Source organism: Myotis daubentonii, chromosome X (assembly GCF_963259705.1).
Source record: "Myotis daubentonii chromosome X, mMyoDau2.1, whole genome shotgun sequence".
Taxonomy (NCBI): domain Eukaryota; kingdom Metazoa; phylum Chordata; class Mammalia; order Chiroptera; family Vespertilionidae; genus Myotis; species Myotis daubentonii.
In genome coordinates this window covers 126,612,664-126,630,309 of record NC_081861.1, presented here as the reverse complement: position 1 = coordinate 126,630,309, position 17,646 = coordinate 126,612,664, and the positions used below count along the sequence as shown (strand labels likewise).

Below are 17,646 nucleotides of genomic sequence, written 5' to 3'. Positions count from 1 at the left end.
CAGCCTATGAGTATTTCTACCAGATATATTAATATATATTTAAACCATTCTTAGCCATTTGTCCTATATCATGCTGGAATCACCAATCTCAGAATGGACTGGGCTAACTTACTGAGTCATTTGATTTTCACTAAAGTTTATATCTGGAATAACTGCTGGGATAACTGTTGTACCTTAGCATATGCAAACAATATTTGATTAAGTTTCACATATTAGCTATATTCCCACTGGAGGTTATGAAAACATAAATCAATTTGTATTTATTGAGCAACTGCTATATTATGTGAGAGATGAAAATCATATCATGTGAAAAATATGTGAGACACAATATTGTAAAACTAATAACTTTAAGTTTACAGAACATTGTAGGGAAGGAAAAATGAATTTTCCCTCTACCTTTTCAGGTTCTTGGCTGAGACCCTTCTGTACTTAAAAGATATATTAACAGAAGAAAAACAAACAGAATTTTAATAACATGTGCACTCCTGTATACATGAGAGAGATCCAGGACAATTGAGTAACTCTTCAAAATAGACCAAGCCTCCACCTTAAATACCATCCCCAGCTAAAGACAAAAGAGAAAAGATATTGAGGCGGGGGGAGGAAAGCCAGTTATGGGGGGTGATCAGGAAAAGCATAGTACATGAAGGTAAGGTTGTAATACAGATTTAAATCTTTGCCTTCTCTAGTGATAAGATCTTATTTCTAGATATTGAGTCATCCTCCTTTTCCTAGTGAAGAGAGGGAGATACCCTGACAAATGAAGATTCCCCTTATGAGTGTCCATGTCTCTTACAAGTTTTCAGAGCTTTTCCTTTGTCTGCTGTTTCTTAACAGTAATCCTTATGCCAAAGAGGCATATTGTGGGGTTGCAAATTCTGATCCCCTTCAACACTTTAGAGTTTGCTTATATATCTATGGTCTTATTTGATCTAAATCATGATCCAAATAAATATAAATGGCAATTAAACGCACACCTATATTCTGATTATATGTCTAACAGATCTCAGAGAAGGCACTGAATGTGTGGGCTTAAGTGTTTGGGATTCATGCCTATGAGGTAGGATCTGATTTGGCCACATAGGATTTATTGCTACAGACTGTACTATAGTCTATTAAGCATGCAGTAATATTATGTCTAAAAACAGTGTTACATATCTTAATTAAAAATACTTTATTGCTAAAATTGCTAATGATCACCTGAGCTTTTAATAAGTAGCAATCTTTTTTTGCTGGTGGTGGGGGGGTGTCTATGAGATGTTGATAAAAATGCAATAACTGTGAAGCACAACAAAGGAAAGCGCAGTAAAACAGGGTATGCCTGTATTGGCATATGTCCCTTCAAATGCATTAATTGGACCATCTTGACTCTATAAAACACATGAAGTTCCTATATCCATGTAATGGGGAAAAGGTTAAGGAGAGGTCAAAAGAGAAATAACAGGTGAGACAATTTGTAATTTACTAAGGTAGAAGAATCTCATTACAGAAAACCTTTGATGGAAGCATAACAGGTGCATGCATATGCATGTGGATTCACCAGTGTCTGATGTAGAACGTTATGGGAAAAATCCTGGGGTACAGAGAAAGAGAAGGGGAACCAACTTTTAAATAACACTGGTTGAGGTAAAGAAATAACAACTGCCCATAGACCAATCAAATGAACTGTATTTTCACACTGTAGATCCATAAAATCAGAAATAAATAGATGCCTAATAAGTTGCTGCTTTGCCTGGAGGGCTGTTATCCTGAATGTGACCGATTTTATCATAACACTTGGGTTAATTTTTATATGTTATATTTTGACTTTTGACTCTAAATAAATATTTTTCTATGGATAACTTCACCCTATGACTTCCACTTTAAGTAATTTCTATTAATATTATATGTTGCCTTGTTGGAGCATTAGGTCAAGGTTTGATGAAGTAATACAATTTCTCTCTCTTTATGCATTTTAAAATTATAGCAGGCTTTTGCTGCCTCAGGGAACATGACTTGTCTGAAGGTGATATTATTATGTGATGCTGTGGAGTAGTTTAAAGATAAAAATCAGAAGTGCTCAGTGGATTTATCTTTGTAGTTCCAGCATGCTACAATCATTATTTCTCTTATTTGTATTGACATGCCAACTAATGACATTAATTAGCTTCAAAGATTTTCCTTGCTCTTGAAGTCTGCTGGGGTAGTTCAGCACCATTTCACAGAAATTTTATATAAAAAGTCTGTAAAGTCTATAAAAAAGAGAAAGTTGAGAACCTGTGTTGGGGCCTGGGGCGAGGGGTGGTGGTGCCTGAGAGGCCTAGGGCAGAGAGTATTGAGGCTCATGGAAAAGCAAAGAGGGAAGTTATCATTACTTGGGTTTTGACATCTATGAGAGGGCCATAAGGATGTTGAGTTACCAAAGAATGGATATTTAGGGAAGACACAGGTGGGGTGCGGGGCGGGGGAGAGGGGCAAGAAGGAAAGGAAGAGGTAGAAGGAAGCTGCATATGAGTCAACTGTTTATTACTCTTCGTCCTGGCAATAGGCTGAAATCTTTTTGCCTCAATTTTTGTTTACATTTGGCACGCTAATCAGCAGTGGGCAGATAGAGAGCTTTGGAAACTTATGCAAAATGCTTAAAATGTTAGTTAATTTGATAGTTATCATAATGCCCAGGAATGGCATTTGAAAATCCACATATAAGATGACCCATGGCAATTCAAACCTGTGTTGTTCAAGGGGCTTCTGTATTCTTTGGATACCGTTCCCTTTACCCTCTCATGGTTTATTCGTGTGTTTTTTCACTCCCATATTGTCAGCGTTTTCCTCTTCACTGGGTCAAATCACTATATATTTTTCAATTAAAAAAAGACATTTTTAGAGTGTTTTAGATTTACAATAAAATTGAGAACAATGTGCAGACATTTTTCATATACCCTCTGATCCCATACATGTAGTCTACCATTATCAACATCACTTAACAGAGGTATATTTGTTTACCAAAGATGCACCTACACTGATACATCATAATCACTCAAAGTTCATAGGTTACCTTTGGGTTCACTCTTGGTGTTGTACATTATATGAATTTGGATAAAAGTATAATGACATATATCCATAATTATAATGTCAGACAGAGTATCTTTTTTGTGCTCTGCCTATTCATTTTCTCTCCCCACCCCCAACCATGGGAACCACTGATTTTTTTAAAAATTGTCTCTATAGTTTGCCTGTTCCAGAATGGCATATGGTTGGAATCATACCATATGTAGCCTCTTCAGATTGGTTTCTTTCACTTAGTAATATGCATTTATGGTTCTTTCATGTTTTCTTATGTGATAGTTCACTTATTTTATTTAACTTTTGTATTTTTTAATTTTTAAGATTTATCTTTATTGTTGAAAGTATTACAGATGTATTACAGATGTTCCCCTTCTCACCTCCCCCCATTGAACTGACAAACAAAATAGATGGAGAGACATGGAAGCATGCAATAGACTGAGGATTCTTTAAGGGAAGGGGGGAGGGAAGAGATCAAAGAATTTATATGCATATTTATTTTTTTAATTTATTTTTTAAATCCTCACCTGAAGATATGTTTTTATTGACTTTTAGAGAGAGAGGAAAGGGGAGAGAGAGAGAGAGAGAGAGAGAGAGAGAGAGAGAGAGAGAGATCGAGAGATCATGTTCCAACCAACTGAGCCACCCAGCCATTTATTTGTAGTACTGAATAATAATACTCCATTATGTGGCTTTACCACAGTTTATTCATTCAATACCTACTGAAGGATATCTTGGTTGTTTCCAAATTTTGGCAATTATGAATAAAATTGCTATAAACATCTATGTGCAGGTTTTGTGTGAACAGAAATTTTTCATTCTTTTGGGTAAATACCAAGGAGCATGATTGCTGCATCATATAGTAAGAGTAAGTTTAGTTTTGTAAGAACTTGTCAAACTGTCTTCCAAAGTGAATATACCATTTGTATTCTCAAGACCGAAAGTTCTGTTCCTTTACATTCTCACCAGCATTTGGTGTTGCCAGTGTTGTGGATTCTAGTAGGTGTATTGTGGTATCTCATTGTTGTTTCAGTTTGCATTTTCCTGATGAGGTGTCTTTGGTCCATTTTAAAATCAGGGTTTTTTGTTGTTGTTGTTGTTTTGTTTTTTAATTGTTGAGTTTCCACTGCTATTTAAATAGTCAAATATCATGCATATAAGCATAACCAATGGACACAAGACACTGGGGGGTAGGGGAGGCCGCGGGAAGGTCAAGGGGGGAGGAAGGAGACATATGTAATACTCTTTGTAATACTTTAAGCAATAAAACAAAATAAATAAATAAATAGTCAAACATCTTATATGGTCAACAACCACACAGCAGCAGCAGTAGCAGCATCAATAAACATGCACACAACCCAAACCCAAAACCCACAGACCCCTCTCTGAACCCTACAAGCACTCTTACTCTGTCTTTGCTTTCTCTCTGACTTGCCGTCCTTTCATGCCCTCTTCATCCCACTGATGTATGGCTTCTGTCTCCAGCCCCTTCTCTTTCCCAGTCTTAGAAAATGGCAGCAGGAACCACTTAGTTGCCCCCACCTGAAATCTGGGAATTAATCTGATCTCTCCACTTTCATCACCTCTCCACATACAAATGAATCACCCAATTCCATTAATTTGGTCACTGAACCCCTCTAAAGTCAATCCATTCACTTCTTTCCATCCTGATTGTCCCTTCCTAGTTTGGGAAGATACTGCATCTCTCTTTATGTGAAGGTGATGGACTAGATGATGTGAGCTGCTGCATGATGAGGTCATAAAGACTAGGGGTGCTGATAGCTGCACAGGCAAAAGATCCAGTCCCTAGAGACTTCCTTGTTGTTTTAACACTGTCCTTGTGTGGGTTTCCTATTTGAAATGTTTACTTATGCATCTCTGTTGGTTCCCTTCTGTTTCCCTAGCATTTTCCTCGATTTATTAGGGACACCTCTAGGAGTTCTGAGCTCATGGCTGTCATTTAGCACTGTGGTGAGGTCCTGGCTCTGACCCTCCCTAGCTGGGACTATGGACTGCCTTGACTTTTATTTCCTTATCTGTAAAATAGGTGGAGACGCACACACTGTGTCTCCACCCTGTGTGCACAATCACTTAGGACGGTGGTCAGCAAACTCATTAGTCAACAGAGCCAAATATCAACAGTAAGATTGAAATTTCTTTTGAGAGCCAAATTTTTTAAACTTAAACTATATAGGTAGGTACATTGTTATTAACTTGATTAGGGTACTCCTAAGGCTTAGGAAGAACCACAATCAAGGGGCCAAAGAGCCGCATGTGGCTCGTGAGCCGCAGTTTGCCGACCATGGACCTAGGAGCTTTTAAAACTCCCAGCATCCAGGGTACACCCAGACAGACCAATGCCATCAGAATCCTGATGCTGAGGTCTCAGGATTGTTTAAAGCTACTCCTAATGATCCCTATGTGCAGATGAGATTGAGAATCAGTGACTTAGTAATTTTAAAGGGTCTTTGCTCTTCTGTCATTTCATGTTTTTATCATGCCCCAATCCCACGTTGAGATTTCTCTTTTAATGTTTTTACTAAGTTGGGAAGAAATAGCTGTGAAGTCCCCCCCTCCCTTTTCCATCTGCTATTTGTTCTTATTTACATATGATGGAACCCAGCCCACTGATTTACAGCTCTGGTTCCCTTACAACTGTTATTGAACTGAAAACATAGCTGAAAACTTATTAAACAGGAAAAAATTGTTTTGAGCTTTGTGCTGACAATTCATTATAGAACCAAGGGAATATCTAAACCTTTTCCCTTCTAGAATTAATTCTAAAAATGGATTTACAACCCCCTAATATCAAATGAAAAATTTAATTCTGGTGCTAAACCCAGTATGTATTCTTTCTTGAGTCTCCCGTTGAGAAAACTGGAGCATCTCAGAAGGAGAATGAGATTTTGAGAAGTTTACATCCATAACCAGGCAAGGTCTCTGAAGTTAAGTGTTAGCATCTCCCTCCCCCACCCCCTCTGCTGATGCACAATCACACACTGGAAGAAAAGCCAGGGCAAACACATCATGAACATGGGTGTGGTCTCATTGATGAAACATTTTGGGACAGGCATTTCAGAAGAGAGCTTTTCAGTAGCACCCACCCCTTAAACCTACCATTTGAGATTTGAAATAACATAAGACTTTTTTTGAGCTGCAAGGGAGTCGAGAGGAGAGTAGGAAGACAACAGAGAAGAGCCAAACATTTGGTTTAACCACTGGCACTAAATTTGGAAAGAACTGGGCTTCTGACATAAGTGTGATTTATATTGGAGATGTATACTTTGGGGTGCTAGTTCTCCCTGCCTGTTTCTTTGTTAATAGCATCTCTTTCAACTGTTCACTCACTTTATTCTGCAATACCTGTCTGAAATATACAGCCCAGACCTTCGCTTCTCTCTCTCAAACCCTAATTAAAGGGCCTTTGCTTCTCTCTTTCAAACCCTTATTAAAGGTAGCAACTATTGAAATTAGTTGCTACCTTGATAAGGATGGGCTAATAATTGTTCTCATGGAAATAAATGGTTAATTATCTCTAGCAGTGGGGGGGGAGATTTTTTTCTAGGAAAGGTAATGTTGCTAGAGCATAGAGTCAAGCTGAAAGGAGCCTCTTTCCCACCATGTTTAGCATTGAACTTTCTCATGGCCTAGAAAACCTGGTCTGAAGCTTTTTGATTTTTTAATCTGCATCTTCGGGTATTTTTTTTTTTTTTGGTAGATGGAAGAAATGATTGAGGGTGTTCGCTGGGCCTTTATTGACATGCTGGAGAAGGAAAATGAGTGGATGGATGCAGGAACCAAAAAGAAAGCCAAAGAAAAGGTAAGGATTCCAGTTTATGGAGAAAAAAAAGAAACCAAATCCTGACTTTTGCTTTAATGGATTTTCATGCTCAACATTATGTGGTTGATTTTTATATTGACTGAGCTGTTGACTCCGAATGACCCTAAAGTTGGGTTTCTCTTTTGGGATGAATACATAGATCTCATCACCAGCAGGTAAGAGAAAATAAGATGACTTTTTCTTTTTTGAATTACATTTTAAACACCTTGTAATTCAGCCTTTCCTTCTTTCCTCCTAATTGCCGTCTATAAGAGACACATGGCTTGCTGCCCAGCGCATTTTTGCCATAAACCATCATTGGCTATGGCAGAATGCAGAGCTGTGGGGAGCCTCGGGGAACAGTTGGCAGAAAAGCCCTCAAGGCACAAAGGAGAAAAATCCATATTGGCCATGTGTCCTTCTGTTCGTGCATGATGTGTGCAAATGTCCTCAGGCAAATCCTTTCCTGTAACCTAGCAGATTTACTTTCTAACCCATTATTTTGCACAAATGATCCGCCTAGCATGCATGCAAACTGGAGACCAGTGGTAGGCCATTGTGGAGGAATAGAAAAAAAGATTTCCTAATAGAAGTGGACACTTGCTAGGCCTTGTAAAAATTTCTGGTACTGTGCAACCAGATAAGGGAATAAATGAGGAAAGTATTAGCAGCCATGCTTTTGAAAATAAAGAATGGGACCCACCTTGAATTCTAGTTATTCTGATGGAGCTGGAGCTCAAGTGGGTAGGCAATCCCTGCTACATTCTTAACAGATGCTGCTGTGCATCTGGGAAACTCTGAAATTAGCAGCATCTTTTCTTTAGAGATGTATTTTTGAGACTTTTCTGATGATAGCGATCACCTGGGGTGTCTGGATTCTCTATAGCTTTCTGAGCCCCTCCCCAACAAGATCTGATTTAGTGAATTGAGGGTGAAGTCTGAACATTTGTGATAATCAGTCAGCCTGGTGATTCTTATCACTAGGCCGGCCCAAGGAATACCGCTTAGAGTCATATTGAGTTATGCTGTGCACAAATATTTTTGCCGTCTGGTCAAGAAACAAAGAGGGAGGGGACTTTTAGAGCCGTGAGACTACTCTGTATGATACTGTAATGGTGAATACATGTCATGATCCATTTGTCCAAACTCATAGAATGTACAACATTCTGTGAATCCTAATGTAACCTATGGACTCTGGGTGATGATGATGTGTCAGTGTAGGTTCATTGATTGTAAGAAATGTACCACTCTGGTGCAGATGTTGTTAATGGGGCAGCTATGCAGGTGTGAGGGCAGAGGGTGTATGGGAAATCTGTGAACTTTCTGTTCAATTTTGCTGTGAACCTAAGTCTGCCCTAAAAAAATAAAGTCCATTAAAAAAAGGGCAGCATTCTGGGAATGCTTAGCCTTGTTGAAATGAGAATATGCAGAGGTTTAGCAAGGATATTTCCTAGAGCTTAAATACTCCTGAGATGGATAAACATTGCCATAGATATTTTTATCAATAGACAGAAAAAGGCTGTTCAGTGTTTACAGTGAAGAAAGAATTGGACAGCAGGGGTTGGGGGTGTTGGAGGAAGACAAAGGGCAAGTTTGATTTTTTTCCACTTTCAGAATCTGTCAAAGCTGTCTTAAGTCATGTAAGGCGCAAGCTGATGAAGGCAGGAGCATGCAGGCTGTGAGGAGAAGCTTTCCAGATGGTAGATGCAACTTTCAGCACCAACATACTGTGTTTTTTTTTAAGGCTTCATTTATTTGTAGGCTAGCTTGTGCTATCTGGAATAGGATTTTTTTTCTACTGGGTAGATCACAGCTTGGTGCATTGTGGGCTCTTGATCCTCACCTGACCCCTTGTGGACTAAGGGTCATCAGTGTGGAGGATGGGGTAGTGTGGTGAGGGGTGTGTGCCTGTTATGAATGGATGGGTACTAGGTGAATGTTCTGGGTTCTGCAGTCAGTTCTTTGGGAAGTATGGCTGGCGATTGCCCCCACAGAGATCTTCTGAGTTGCATAAGGGAGTGGATGCCTTACCTTTAGGCCTTCAAGGCAAGTGACCAATTGGTTCTTTAAGGAGGATTGTTCTCAGTCTTAATATTAGGCATGTTTGTGCTTGCCCCCCTGAGTTGCTCTTCACTCTTCAGTTTTTCTTTTAAAGGTACAGTAAGTCCCCAGTTAAGGTCATCAGTAGGTGCTGCAACTTTAAATGATACGATATATAATGAAACCAGTTTTACCATAGGTTAATCGATATACACAAGAGTTAAATTCCTATGGTATCTCATCAATGTTCTAACAAAACGATGTTAGTGAAATAATGTTATCTGAGGACCTGTTGTATTCTTTGAACACTCCAGGCTGTCTTTGAGCTGAGTTCAACCTGCCAGGAGTGCAGATATCAAAGGCAGTTGTTCTACTGGATCTCATCCGGTTCCCCGAGTATATCTGTATTTCAGAGTTCAGAGCAGTTCCTGTAATGAAAGGCAAGAAAGAGGGAATGTGGTCCAAGAATTTCCAACAGATTTCAAAGGCCGGTCAGACCCTGGACCCCAGGAGATGGAGATTTTTTCCTCCGAATTCAATGAACATGCAGTTCTAGAAATGACCTCTGGGTGGAGCTCGTAGTACTCACAAAGACAACATTTAGACAGCTGAAGGCTTTTATGCAGCTTTTCTGCCCTGGGTTGTTTTTGAAAAATTATTTTTTTCTTGCCCTTTTTCTCTGCTGTCCTCGATTTGATTGCCTTTTAATAGTCAACAAGCAAGGAGAGGCTCAGCCTAATGATTCCTTGAATCTTAGAAGGAACTCTCTGACAATCTTAGGGCTTTGTCTTTCTGATACTAAGTAGCCCCTGCATTAAGACAGAATTTGCCTACATCGGAAGTGGAGGTGAAAAATTCTCCTGCTCTTCCTGGTATGACTTGGCATTGTTCTGTAGGCATGTGTTGTATGCAGTATATCACCCAAGTGGAAGATTTCTCATCAATAATAGTGCCCACACGGGCCAATGCTGAGTCACTTGGCAACCCATTGGGAAAATGGAAACAAATGTTCCGAATTGCAAGGGGAGAAGCTTTTCTTTCCTTTACTGTTCAGCTCTGGACTGCAGCTAATTACAGCATCTCCTAAGGGGTGTTGACCTCAGCATTCCCTGGTGACTGGCCTCCTGAACTGGGAGGGTCCAGATACCTGCAGTGGTCTGAGGCTAACACCTTGGTCTCAAAATGTAAGTGTGGGGATGTGGCTTTGTCATGCTCTTGGCTAGGGGTGATCACTGTAAAAGGTAAACAAGGATGCTTCTGTTCCTGTAAAGGATAAATTTGTTATCTCTATCTCCCTGCCTTCCCTCTCATCTCTTAAGAGGTCACGAGTGGTTTTGTGTTGTGAAACCGACAGTGTAGGTTTCAGTTGGGAGTTTAATATGGTGAAATAAGCACCAATTTTTATTTAGGATTCTGTGTTCCCTGCCAGCCTGTGCTCTTATTGTAAACAAGCCGCAAAAGACAGGAGGCCTGCTATTTTTTTGGGTTAGCATAGATGTTGAGTGCATGTAAAGTGATACAGATTATTTTGGGGTTGTCTTCTGAAAGGTTTACTTTTTCCAGAATTGAGCAGGAGGATCTCAAGGTCACTACGTAATGATTCTGAGGTGTGGCAGGAAGGGACACAGCACTGCCTTCCGCTGTCCTGGCAGTGGGGGCAAGGCTTCTGCTGGAGAGCTCTGTGTCAGATCAGGAGGAGCAGCTTCCTGAACTCCATTGGTCACCAGTTGGATTTGATTCTGTAGCCAGAAGCTGGATCGTTTTAGGAAAATTGTTTGTTTGTACTCTTTGCCCTGGAACCTATGCTTGCGAAGCCACCCCCAGAGAAAAAGACCTGGATGGGACTCCTAGGGGAGCTATATCCTCAGGATGCTGTGAGTGGCTCTAACCTTGGCAGGTGTGAGAGTTCCTGCTGCATGGCCCCATTTCCACAGTCACGTGACTCCTGGGCACAGGCTTTTGGTGAGGTGGGAGGAATGCTCCTATAGAGAGGACAAACAAAAGTGTATCTCATCTCTTTGGTTTTGTCTCTGTTGGAGAGGAAATAATGTTTCCTTTTACCATTCTAAGCTCTTGACTATAACAAAAGATCTATATTATAAAAAGCCACTGGCCATAACGCTGTAACGACCAAATGACTTGTCACCAGGAGGTACATGGAGCACCCCTTGGTCCCTCCCCACTGGCCTGTGAGCAGCAGCTCTTGCAGCACGGCGGGGCACCTCTTGCAATTTTGCGCGCTGGGCTGCTAGTAGGTTAATAAGAGAAAAACAAACAGAAGTTGATTAACATGTATATCTCATACATATCTGAGAGAAACTCAGAGAAATGAGTAACTCAAAGAGGTGGCTTAGAACTCGGGCTTATATGGCATCTTCCACAAAGAACAATGAATTTGTAGAGAAAAATGACAAGACAAAGGAAAGTGGTTTTAGACTTCCAAATGTGGCAGTTGTGGGAAGGCAAATGTATTGGAAACTAATGGTAGGTACAGGTTAGTTAGTGAAATATGTTACATAGACTCCTCTGGTATATCTCCAGGCTGTTAGGGTCTAAAGTTGTCTCCATTGATTCACTTTTATCCTTCCTGGTATAGAGGGGAGGAGGACAACTGAAAATTTATGTCTTGCAAATTGGAGGAGAGCAGAGAACTTATACCTGTTGCTTCTGTTACCTTCAGTTCAAAATAATTTTCATGTTTAAGAGACATATTTTGTGGTGACATTCTGGGTTCCTTCATCTTTAAGCTCTGCCTGACTCTAGATTTTAGATTTCCCGCAAGTATCCAGTCTGTACCAACCGTGTTGGGCCCACATCCCGAGTCCGGTGGTTTTCAAGTGCTTCTAGACCAGCAGCAGTGGCCTCACCTGGGAACTTGTTAGAGATGCAAATTCTTGGTTCTCTCCCCGGGCCTGCTGAACTATGGGAGTGGGATCCTGTGACCTGCATTTTAACAAGCCCTCTGGGTGATTCTGATGCATGCTCAGGTTTGAGGCCCGCTGCCCTTGCCATTACCATTGCACAGCACCCTTATCTTGACTTCCAACCGCCAGCATCTGCATTTTGCCTGAGAGCTTTCTCTTCCTGCTGGAGTCTGCTATGCCACCCACACAAAAGGCCCAATAGTCTGGGGGAATGAGCACACCCAAAGATTGATGGGGTTTGTCATGTATGTGCCCCAGCACCCTCCTCCCTCTAGTGTGTGTTCTGCACAGGCTCCCAGAGCTTCTCCAGTGGGGTGAACTCCAGCTGCTCACACTGACAGCTGGCTCAAACAGATACCCTCCCTTTTTCCTTTCACTTCCCCAGACCCCTATCGGTGTTTGGTGTTTCTTCTACTTCCCAAATGAACTGATGAACTGCTTGCACGTGAATCCTTGTCTCAGGGTCTAGTTCTAGGAGCTCCCCAGCTAGGACACAGCCCTGGGGTATGCGCTCTTTCCATCCTTCCTCGCCTTAAGGTGACAACACACTGGATGCTAGCATCTGGATGCTAGCACCACTTCAGCAAATTCAGTTCCACAGACATTTCCGGAACTGACATGTAGCAGGAGCTGCAGATTCAGAGGTGATCAACTGCAGTCCCTTTTCTGCAGGGCTTTTCACAGTCCCAGGAAGGCACAGCAGGGCGTGGATCCCAAGCAGATGGGGAGAAGTGTTAGTTAATGTGATGGAGACACAAAGCGGTCCTGGGAGTCTAGGGGAGGATGCTTCTGAGCCCAAACATGCTGTGTGGGGGCACCTGACTCGGGGAGTGCCCACTTTGCTGCTTTCCCTTCTTCATCACTACATGTGTCCCTGCAGCCTGCGGGCAGGGCTTCCTCCGGCTCTTTCTTCCTTACTAATCCCAACAACTCTGCTTCCAGCTGTTACTTTCCCTTGGGACCTCCACTCCTGTTTCATTTCACACATTCCCTCTAAATTGTTTTGTAGAAGAAAGGCCAAGGAAAGGCTTATCAAACTATCTCCTGTCCTAACCTGGTACAGATTCAAGCCTGTTTGCGTAACTGCTCAAGAATGCAGCCACCTTGGTTCCTGCCTCCATTCCAGTGCATACCCAGGGACAGCCAGGGACTGACAAAACCATGTAAACCATCTTTTGGGATTTCTCCCTTCAGGGTCCCTGGTTCACACGAGTCACCATCTTGAGCTTGTAAGTACTCTCTGGCTCTTGTCTCCCTGGCTGTGTATCTCTCTGACTGTCATATGCACAGACAAGCCTAGTTAGTGGCGTTGTATCTCCTCTCCCTCACTGTCCTCAACAGGGAGTACCATATAGAGCAGCGGTTCTCAACCTGTGGGTCGCGACCCCTTTGGCAGTGGAACGACCCTTTCACAGGGGTCGCCTAAGACCATCCTGCCTATCAGATATTTACATGACGATTCATAACAGTAGCAACATTACAGTTATGAAGTAGCAACGAAAATAATGTTATGGTTGGGGTCACAACATGAGGAACTGTATTTAAAGGGCCAGAAGGTTGAGAACCACTGATATAGAGGTTAAGTGTACAGACTCTGGAGAAAGGCTGCCTTGGTCGACAGCCAACATCTACCCCATATTAGCTGTATGACCCTTTAAAAATGACTTAACCTTTTGGACTCTCAGTTTTCACGTCTATAAAATGAGGAGATTGGTACCTACCCAAAGATTTGTTATAAGGAGTTAATATACCTTTAATACTTAGAAGAGTGCCCGGAGCATGAGAAAGGCTCGCCAAGTGTGTTCAGCTGCCTCTTCCAAACCACTGTCCTGTGGGAGCAGAGAGGCTTTGGCCACACTGGTTAGTGAGAGGAGGGAGGTGCGAAGTGAGGTTTCGTGTATGTATCCAGGTCACTGTGTTTCCTCTGGGTTATGAAGGAGGTGACATAAGAGCATGGTCTCTGAGGACCCTTTCACTTCTCATGTGCTCTTATGTTCCATGTCAGAACACTGCCCTTCCTCTCATGGCATCCCCTCACCCAACCCCTGCAGGGTGGTTAATAGCGAGCCTGTCAAGAGGGCATTGCTTTTCTCTGTGGATTTTGGATTTTCTGTTCTTGAACAAATTTAGCATTATCTTTGTGATCTATAAAGAGTGGGACCAAAGTAGGTTTACAGTTGTGAGTACGCAAAACTTGTATTACTTATTATATTATTTTCCATACAAACAACTGTGAACCTACTTTTGGCCCACCCTGTATTTTAAACACAAAAGCAAATATTCGGTATAAGTAGGAGTTTGATGCATGTATTTACCAAAGGCACTTTAAACCAGATACCTTATTGGAGTCAGCTTACTTTAATCGTCTTTCAGTGTTCGATAGCCTCATGCTAATATTGCTTTGGGTGATGCTATAGGTCATTGGTTCTTACACTTGGTGTACATCAGCACCATCTGGAGGGCTTGTTAAAACACAGATTGCCAGACCCCCATCCTCAGAGTTTCTAAGTCAGTAGCTCTGAGTTGAGGTTTAGGAATTTGCATTCCTGACAAGTTTTCTGTGATGCCGTTGGTCTGGGGTAATACTTTGAGAAGTGTAGGTGATTACAGGTGAAAACTCCCTTGCGAACAAGGTTGTGTTACTAGACTAGCTAATATTTATTGAGGTACTACTTTGTCTTACCCCTTATAGGAATCCCGTTTCACCATTTCTCACAGGGGTGTGTTCTAAGTGAGTATTGGGACACTCATAACCCATCCAGGCAACCCGCTCCATTATTGATCCATCTGCCAAAAAGCCTTTCTTTTTTGTCAATATTCAAAATTAATTGTATTTTTATGTAACGGAAATAAACAATTAGAAATTAAAATACCATCAAAAAGTATGAAATAGGAATAAATTTGACAAAAGGCTTTGAACCTGAACATCAAAAACAACATATAGCTTAGAGAAATTTTAGAAGTTTAAATAAATGGAGTAAAACTTTTAATCCTCTTAGATTCAGAGTCTCAATAATGCCAAAATATTGATTCTCTCCAAAGTTGATCTATAGAGTCAACACAACCACAATAAAATTCCAGCATGTGTTTTTGTGTTTATTAAAAAAGATGCTTCTAAAATTTATATGGAAATGCAAAGAACCTAGAAAAGCAACAATAACTCCGGAAAAGAAAAAAAATAAGCAAAGTTGGTATGCTACAAAGCTAGAGCAATCAAGAGAGTGGAGTATTTGTGTAAAGAAATAGACTCACACCCTGACCAGTTTGGCTCGGTGGATAGCGCATCGGCCTACGGACTCAAGAGTCCCAGGTTCGATTCCGGTCAAGGGCATGTACCTTGGTTGCAGGCACATCCCCAGTAGGGAGTGTGCTGATCTATGTTTCTCTCTCATCGATGTTTCTGACTCTCTATCCCTTTCCCTTCCTCTCTGTAAAAAAAACAAAACAATAAAATATCTATATCTATATCTATATCTGTATCTATATCTATATCTATATAGAAATAGACTCACTTATATCTGGCCAACTTATCTGTAACAAAGGTGCCAAAGCAATTTAATGTGGAATTTTCAGTTCTCTCTCTCTCTCTCTCTCTCTCTCTCTCTCTCTCTCTCTCTCTCTCTTTCTTTCTCTCTCTCTTTTTAAAGGCTTTATTAAGATATAATTTACATAATGTAAAACTACTCATGCATGTTGTTTTCTTTTTTAATGGACTCATTCAATTTATATATTTCTTATATGTCTATGAAATATTTAGAACAACCTGAAGGGAGGCCCAATCATTGTATTTGCATACATAGATAGCATGTTGCTTTCTTGAAGTAAATCATTACTGAAAATTACTCAACTTTAGTCTGTATGAGTTTAGGTAGAGGGGTGAACATTAGTAAGGTTAGTTAACTCTGGATTACTGATAACCTGGACAGTGATACTTCATTAAGGTGGCATTCCTAAAAATGTGTTTCTCAGATCCTGAATTCCTCATATTACTAATAGTTGTTATACCACCAAAGGATTTATGGTCAAAGAAGTTTGGGAAATATTATTTAAAACAAAGGTAACTTGTGTTCTTTCTTTTTAACTGCTCAGAGCCCTAATATTCTAATGTGTAATAAGTTAAAGAAGAGTATATACTCCTTTTTTTCTTTTATATTAGTTTCAGGTGTACAGCATAGTGGTTAGACAATGATATAATTTATGAAGTGATACCCCTGATAAGTCTAGTACCCATGTCATTGACTATGTTTTCTGTACCAAAAGCCCTTCTTGATATAGATCCAGATGCTTCTTCTTGGTCACTTCCACTCTTTCATTCCATGTCTGTCCCCAGGAACCATGCAGCATATGTCTTCCACATACAAGCCTTTCTGATATTTCAAGATGTTTAAATGTCTTTCTATTTCAGATGAACTATTTCAAGTGTTCTTCATTAAATTAACAAACATTATATGCCAGACTGGATGTTCTAAATGCATTATCCTAGTAAATATTAACGACTTCAAAGCCATAATATCCATCTGAGGTAGATAAAAACATTCTATTTTACAAATGAGGAAACTGAAGCCCAGAGTGGGCAAGCAACCTTCCCCAAGGTCACACAGTTAGTAGGTAGAAGAACTGGGACCCCATCTCTGGCAATTTGGTCTTGGCTTTTATCTGCAGTGCCAGTGGGTCTCAAAGTGTGAGTGTGGCCCCAGACCAGCAGCGTCAATATCACCCAGGAACTAGTTAGAAATGCAAATTCTTGGCCCCAACCCAGATCTATAGAATCAGAAACTCTGAGAGGGGCTCCAGGAATCTGCATTTAAAAAATAGCATTTAGCCGAAACCGGTTTGGCTCAGTGGATAGAGCGTCGGCCTGCGGCCTGAAAGGTCCCAGGTTCGATTCCGGTCAAGGGCATGTACCTGGTTGCGGGCACATCCCCAGTAGGAGATGTGCAGGAGGCAGCTGATCGGTGTTTCTCTCCCATCGATGTTTCTGGCTCTCTATCTCTCTCCCTTCCTCTCTGTAAAAAATCAATAAAATATATTTTAAAAAAATAAAATAAAAAATAGCATTTATCAAATTGAGGACTTTTTTGAAGGATTTAACCTTTACTTATTTATTTATTTATTTTTGGTTAATCCTACCTGAGGATATTTTCCCATGGATTTTTAGAGAGAGTGGAAGGGAAGGGGAGAAACACAGAGAGAGAAACATCTATGTGAGAGAGGGACATTGATTGGTTGCCTCCTGCACGTGCCCTGACCACAGCTGGGGATAGAGCTCGCAACCAAGGTACATGCCCTTGACCAGAATTGAACCCAGGACCCTCCAGTCCTCAGGCCGATGCTTTATCCACTGAGCCACATAGGATAGGGAGAATCTGCATTTTAATAAGCCTTCCAGGTGATTCTGATGCAGCCAAAGTGTGGGAACCACTGCTCTGTGCTGTGCTTCTGATGCCTCATCCTGTTGGCTGCTCTCCAGGTTTCAACATCTTTTTTTTAAAGCTTAAGTTTAAAGCTGAACACAATATTCTAGATATAGTCCAACTCACACAGCACATGGGAGTATTATTGCTGCCTTTGTTTTGCATACAAATTATGTTAAGAAATCCGAAGTTTATATTATGGCTATCTTTTCCCCTCAGCCATGTCACTGTTGTTTTATAATGAATTTACAGTCAGCTAATTTCTAGGTCTTTTTTTTTTTTTTTAAATCCCAAGAACCATTGTTAGGTGCTGTCACTTTAAGTCCTAAACTTGGCATTTAAAAAAAACCCTCATCCAAGAACTTTATATATATTTTTATTAAAGTCAATTTAATTTTTGTTCATG

At 40.8% G+C, this 17,646-nt stretch overlaps 1 protein-coding gene across 1 annotated transcript in view; it reads left to right on the top strand.

Annotated features, from left to right (window-relative positions):
* The window catches only part of PHEX (phosphate regulating endopeptidase X-linked), a 195,036-nt gene that overhangs the window by 78,891 nt on the left and 98,499 nt on the right, over nt 1-17,646 (top strand). Inside the window, exon 12 of the mRNA XM_059679129.1 lies at nt 6,761-6,862. Coding sequence (XP_059535112.1) covers nt 6,761-6,862 — 102 coding nt within the window. The remainder of the gene's footprint in view (nt 1-6,760; nt 6,863-17,646) is intronic.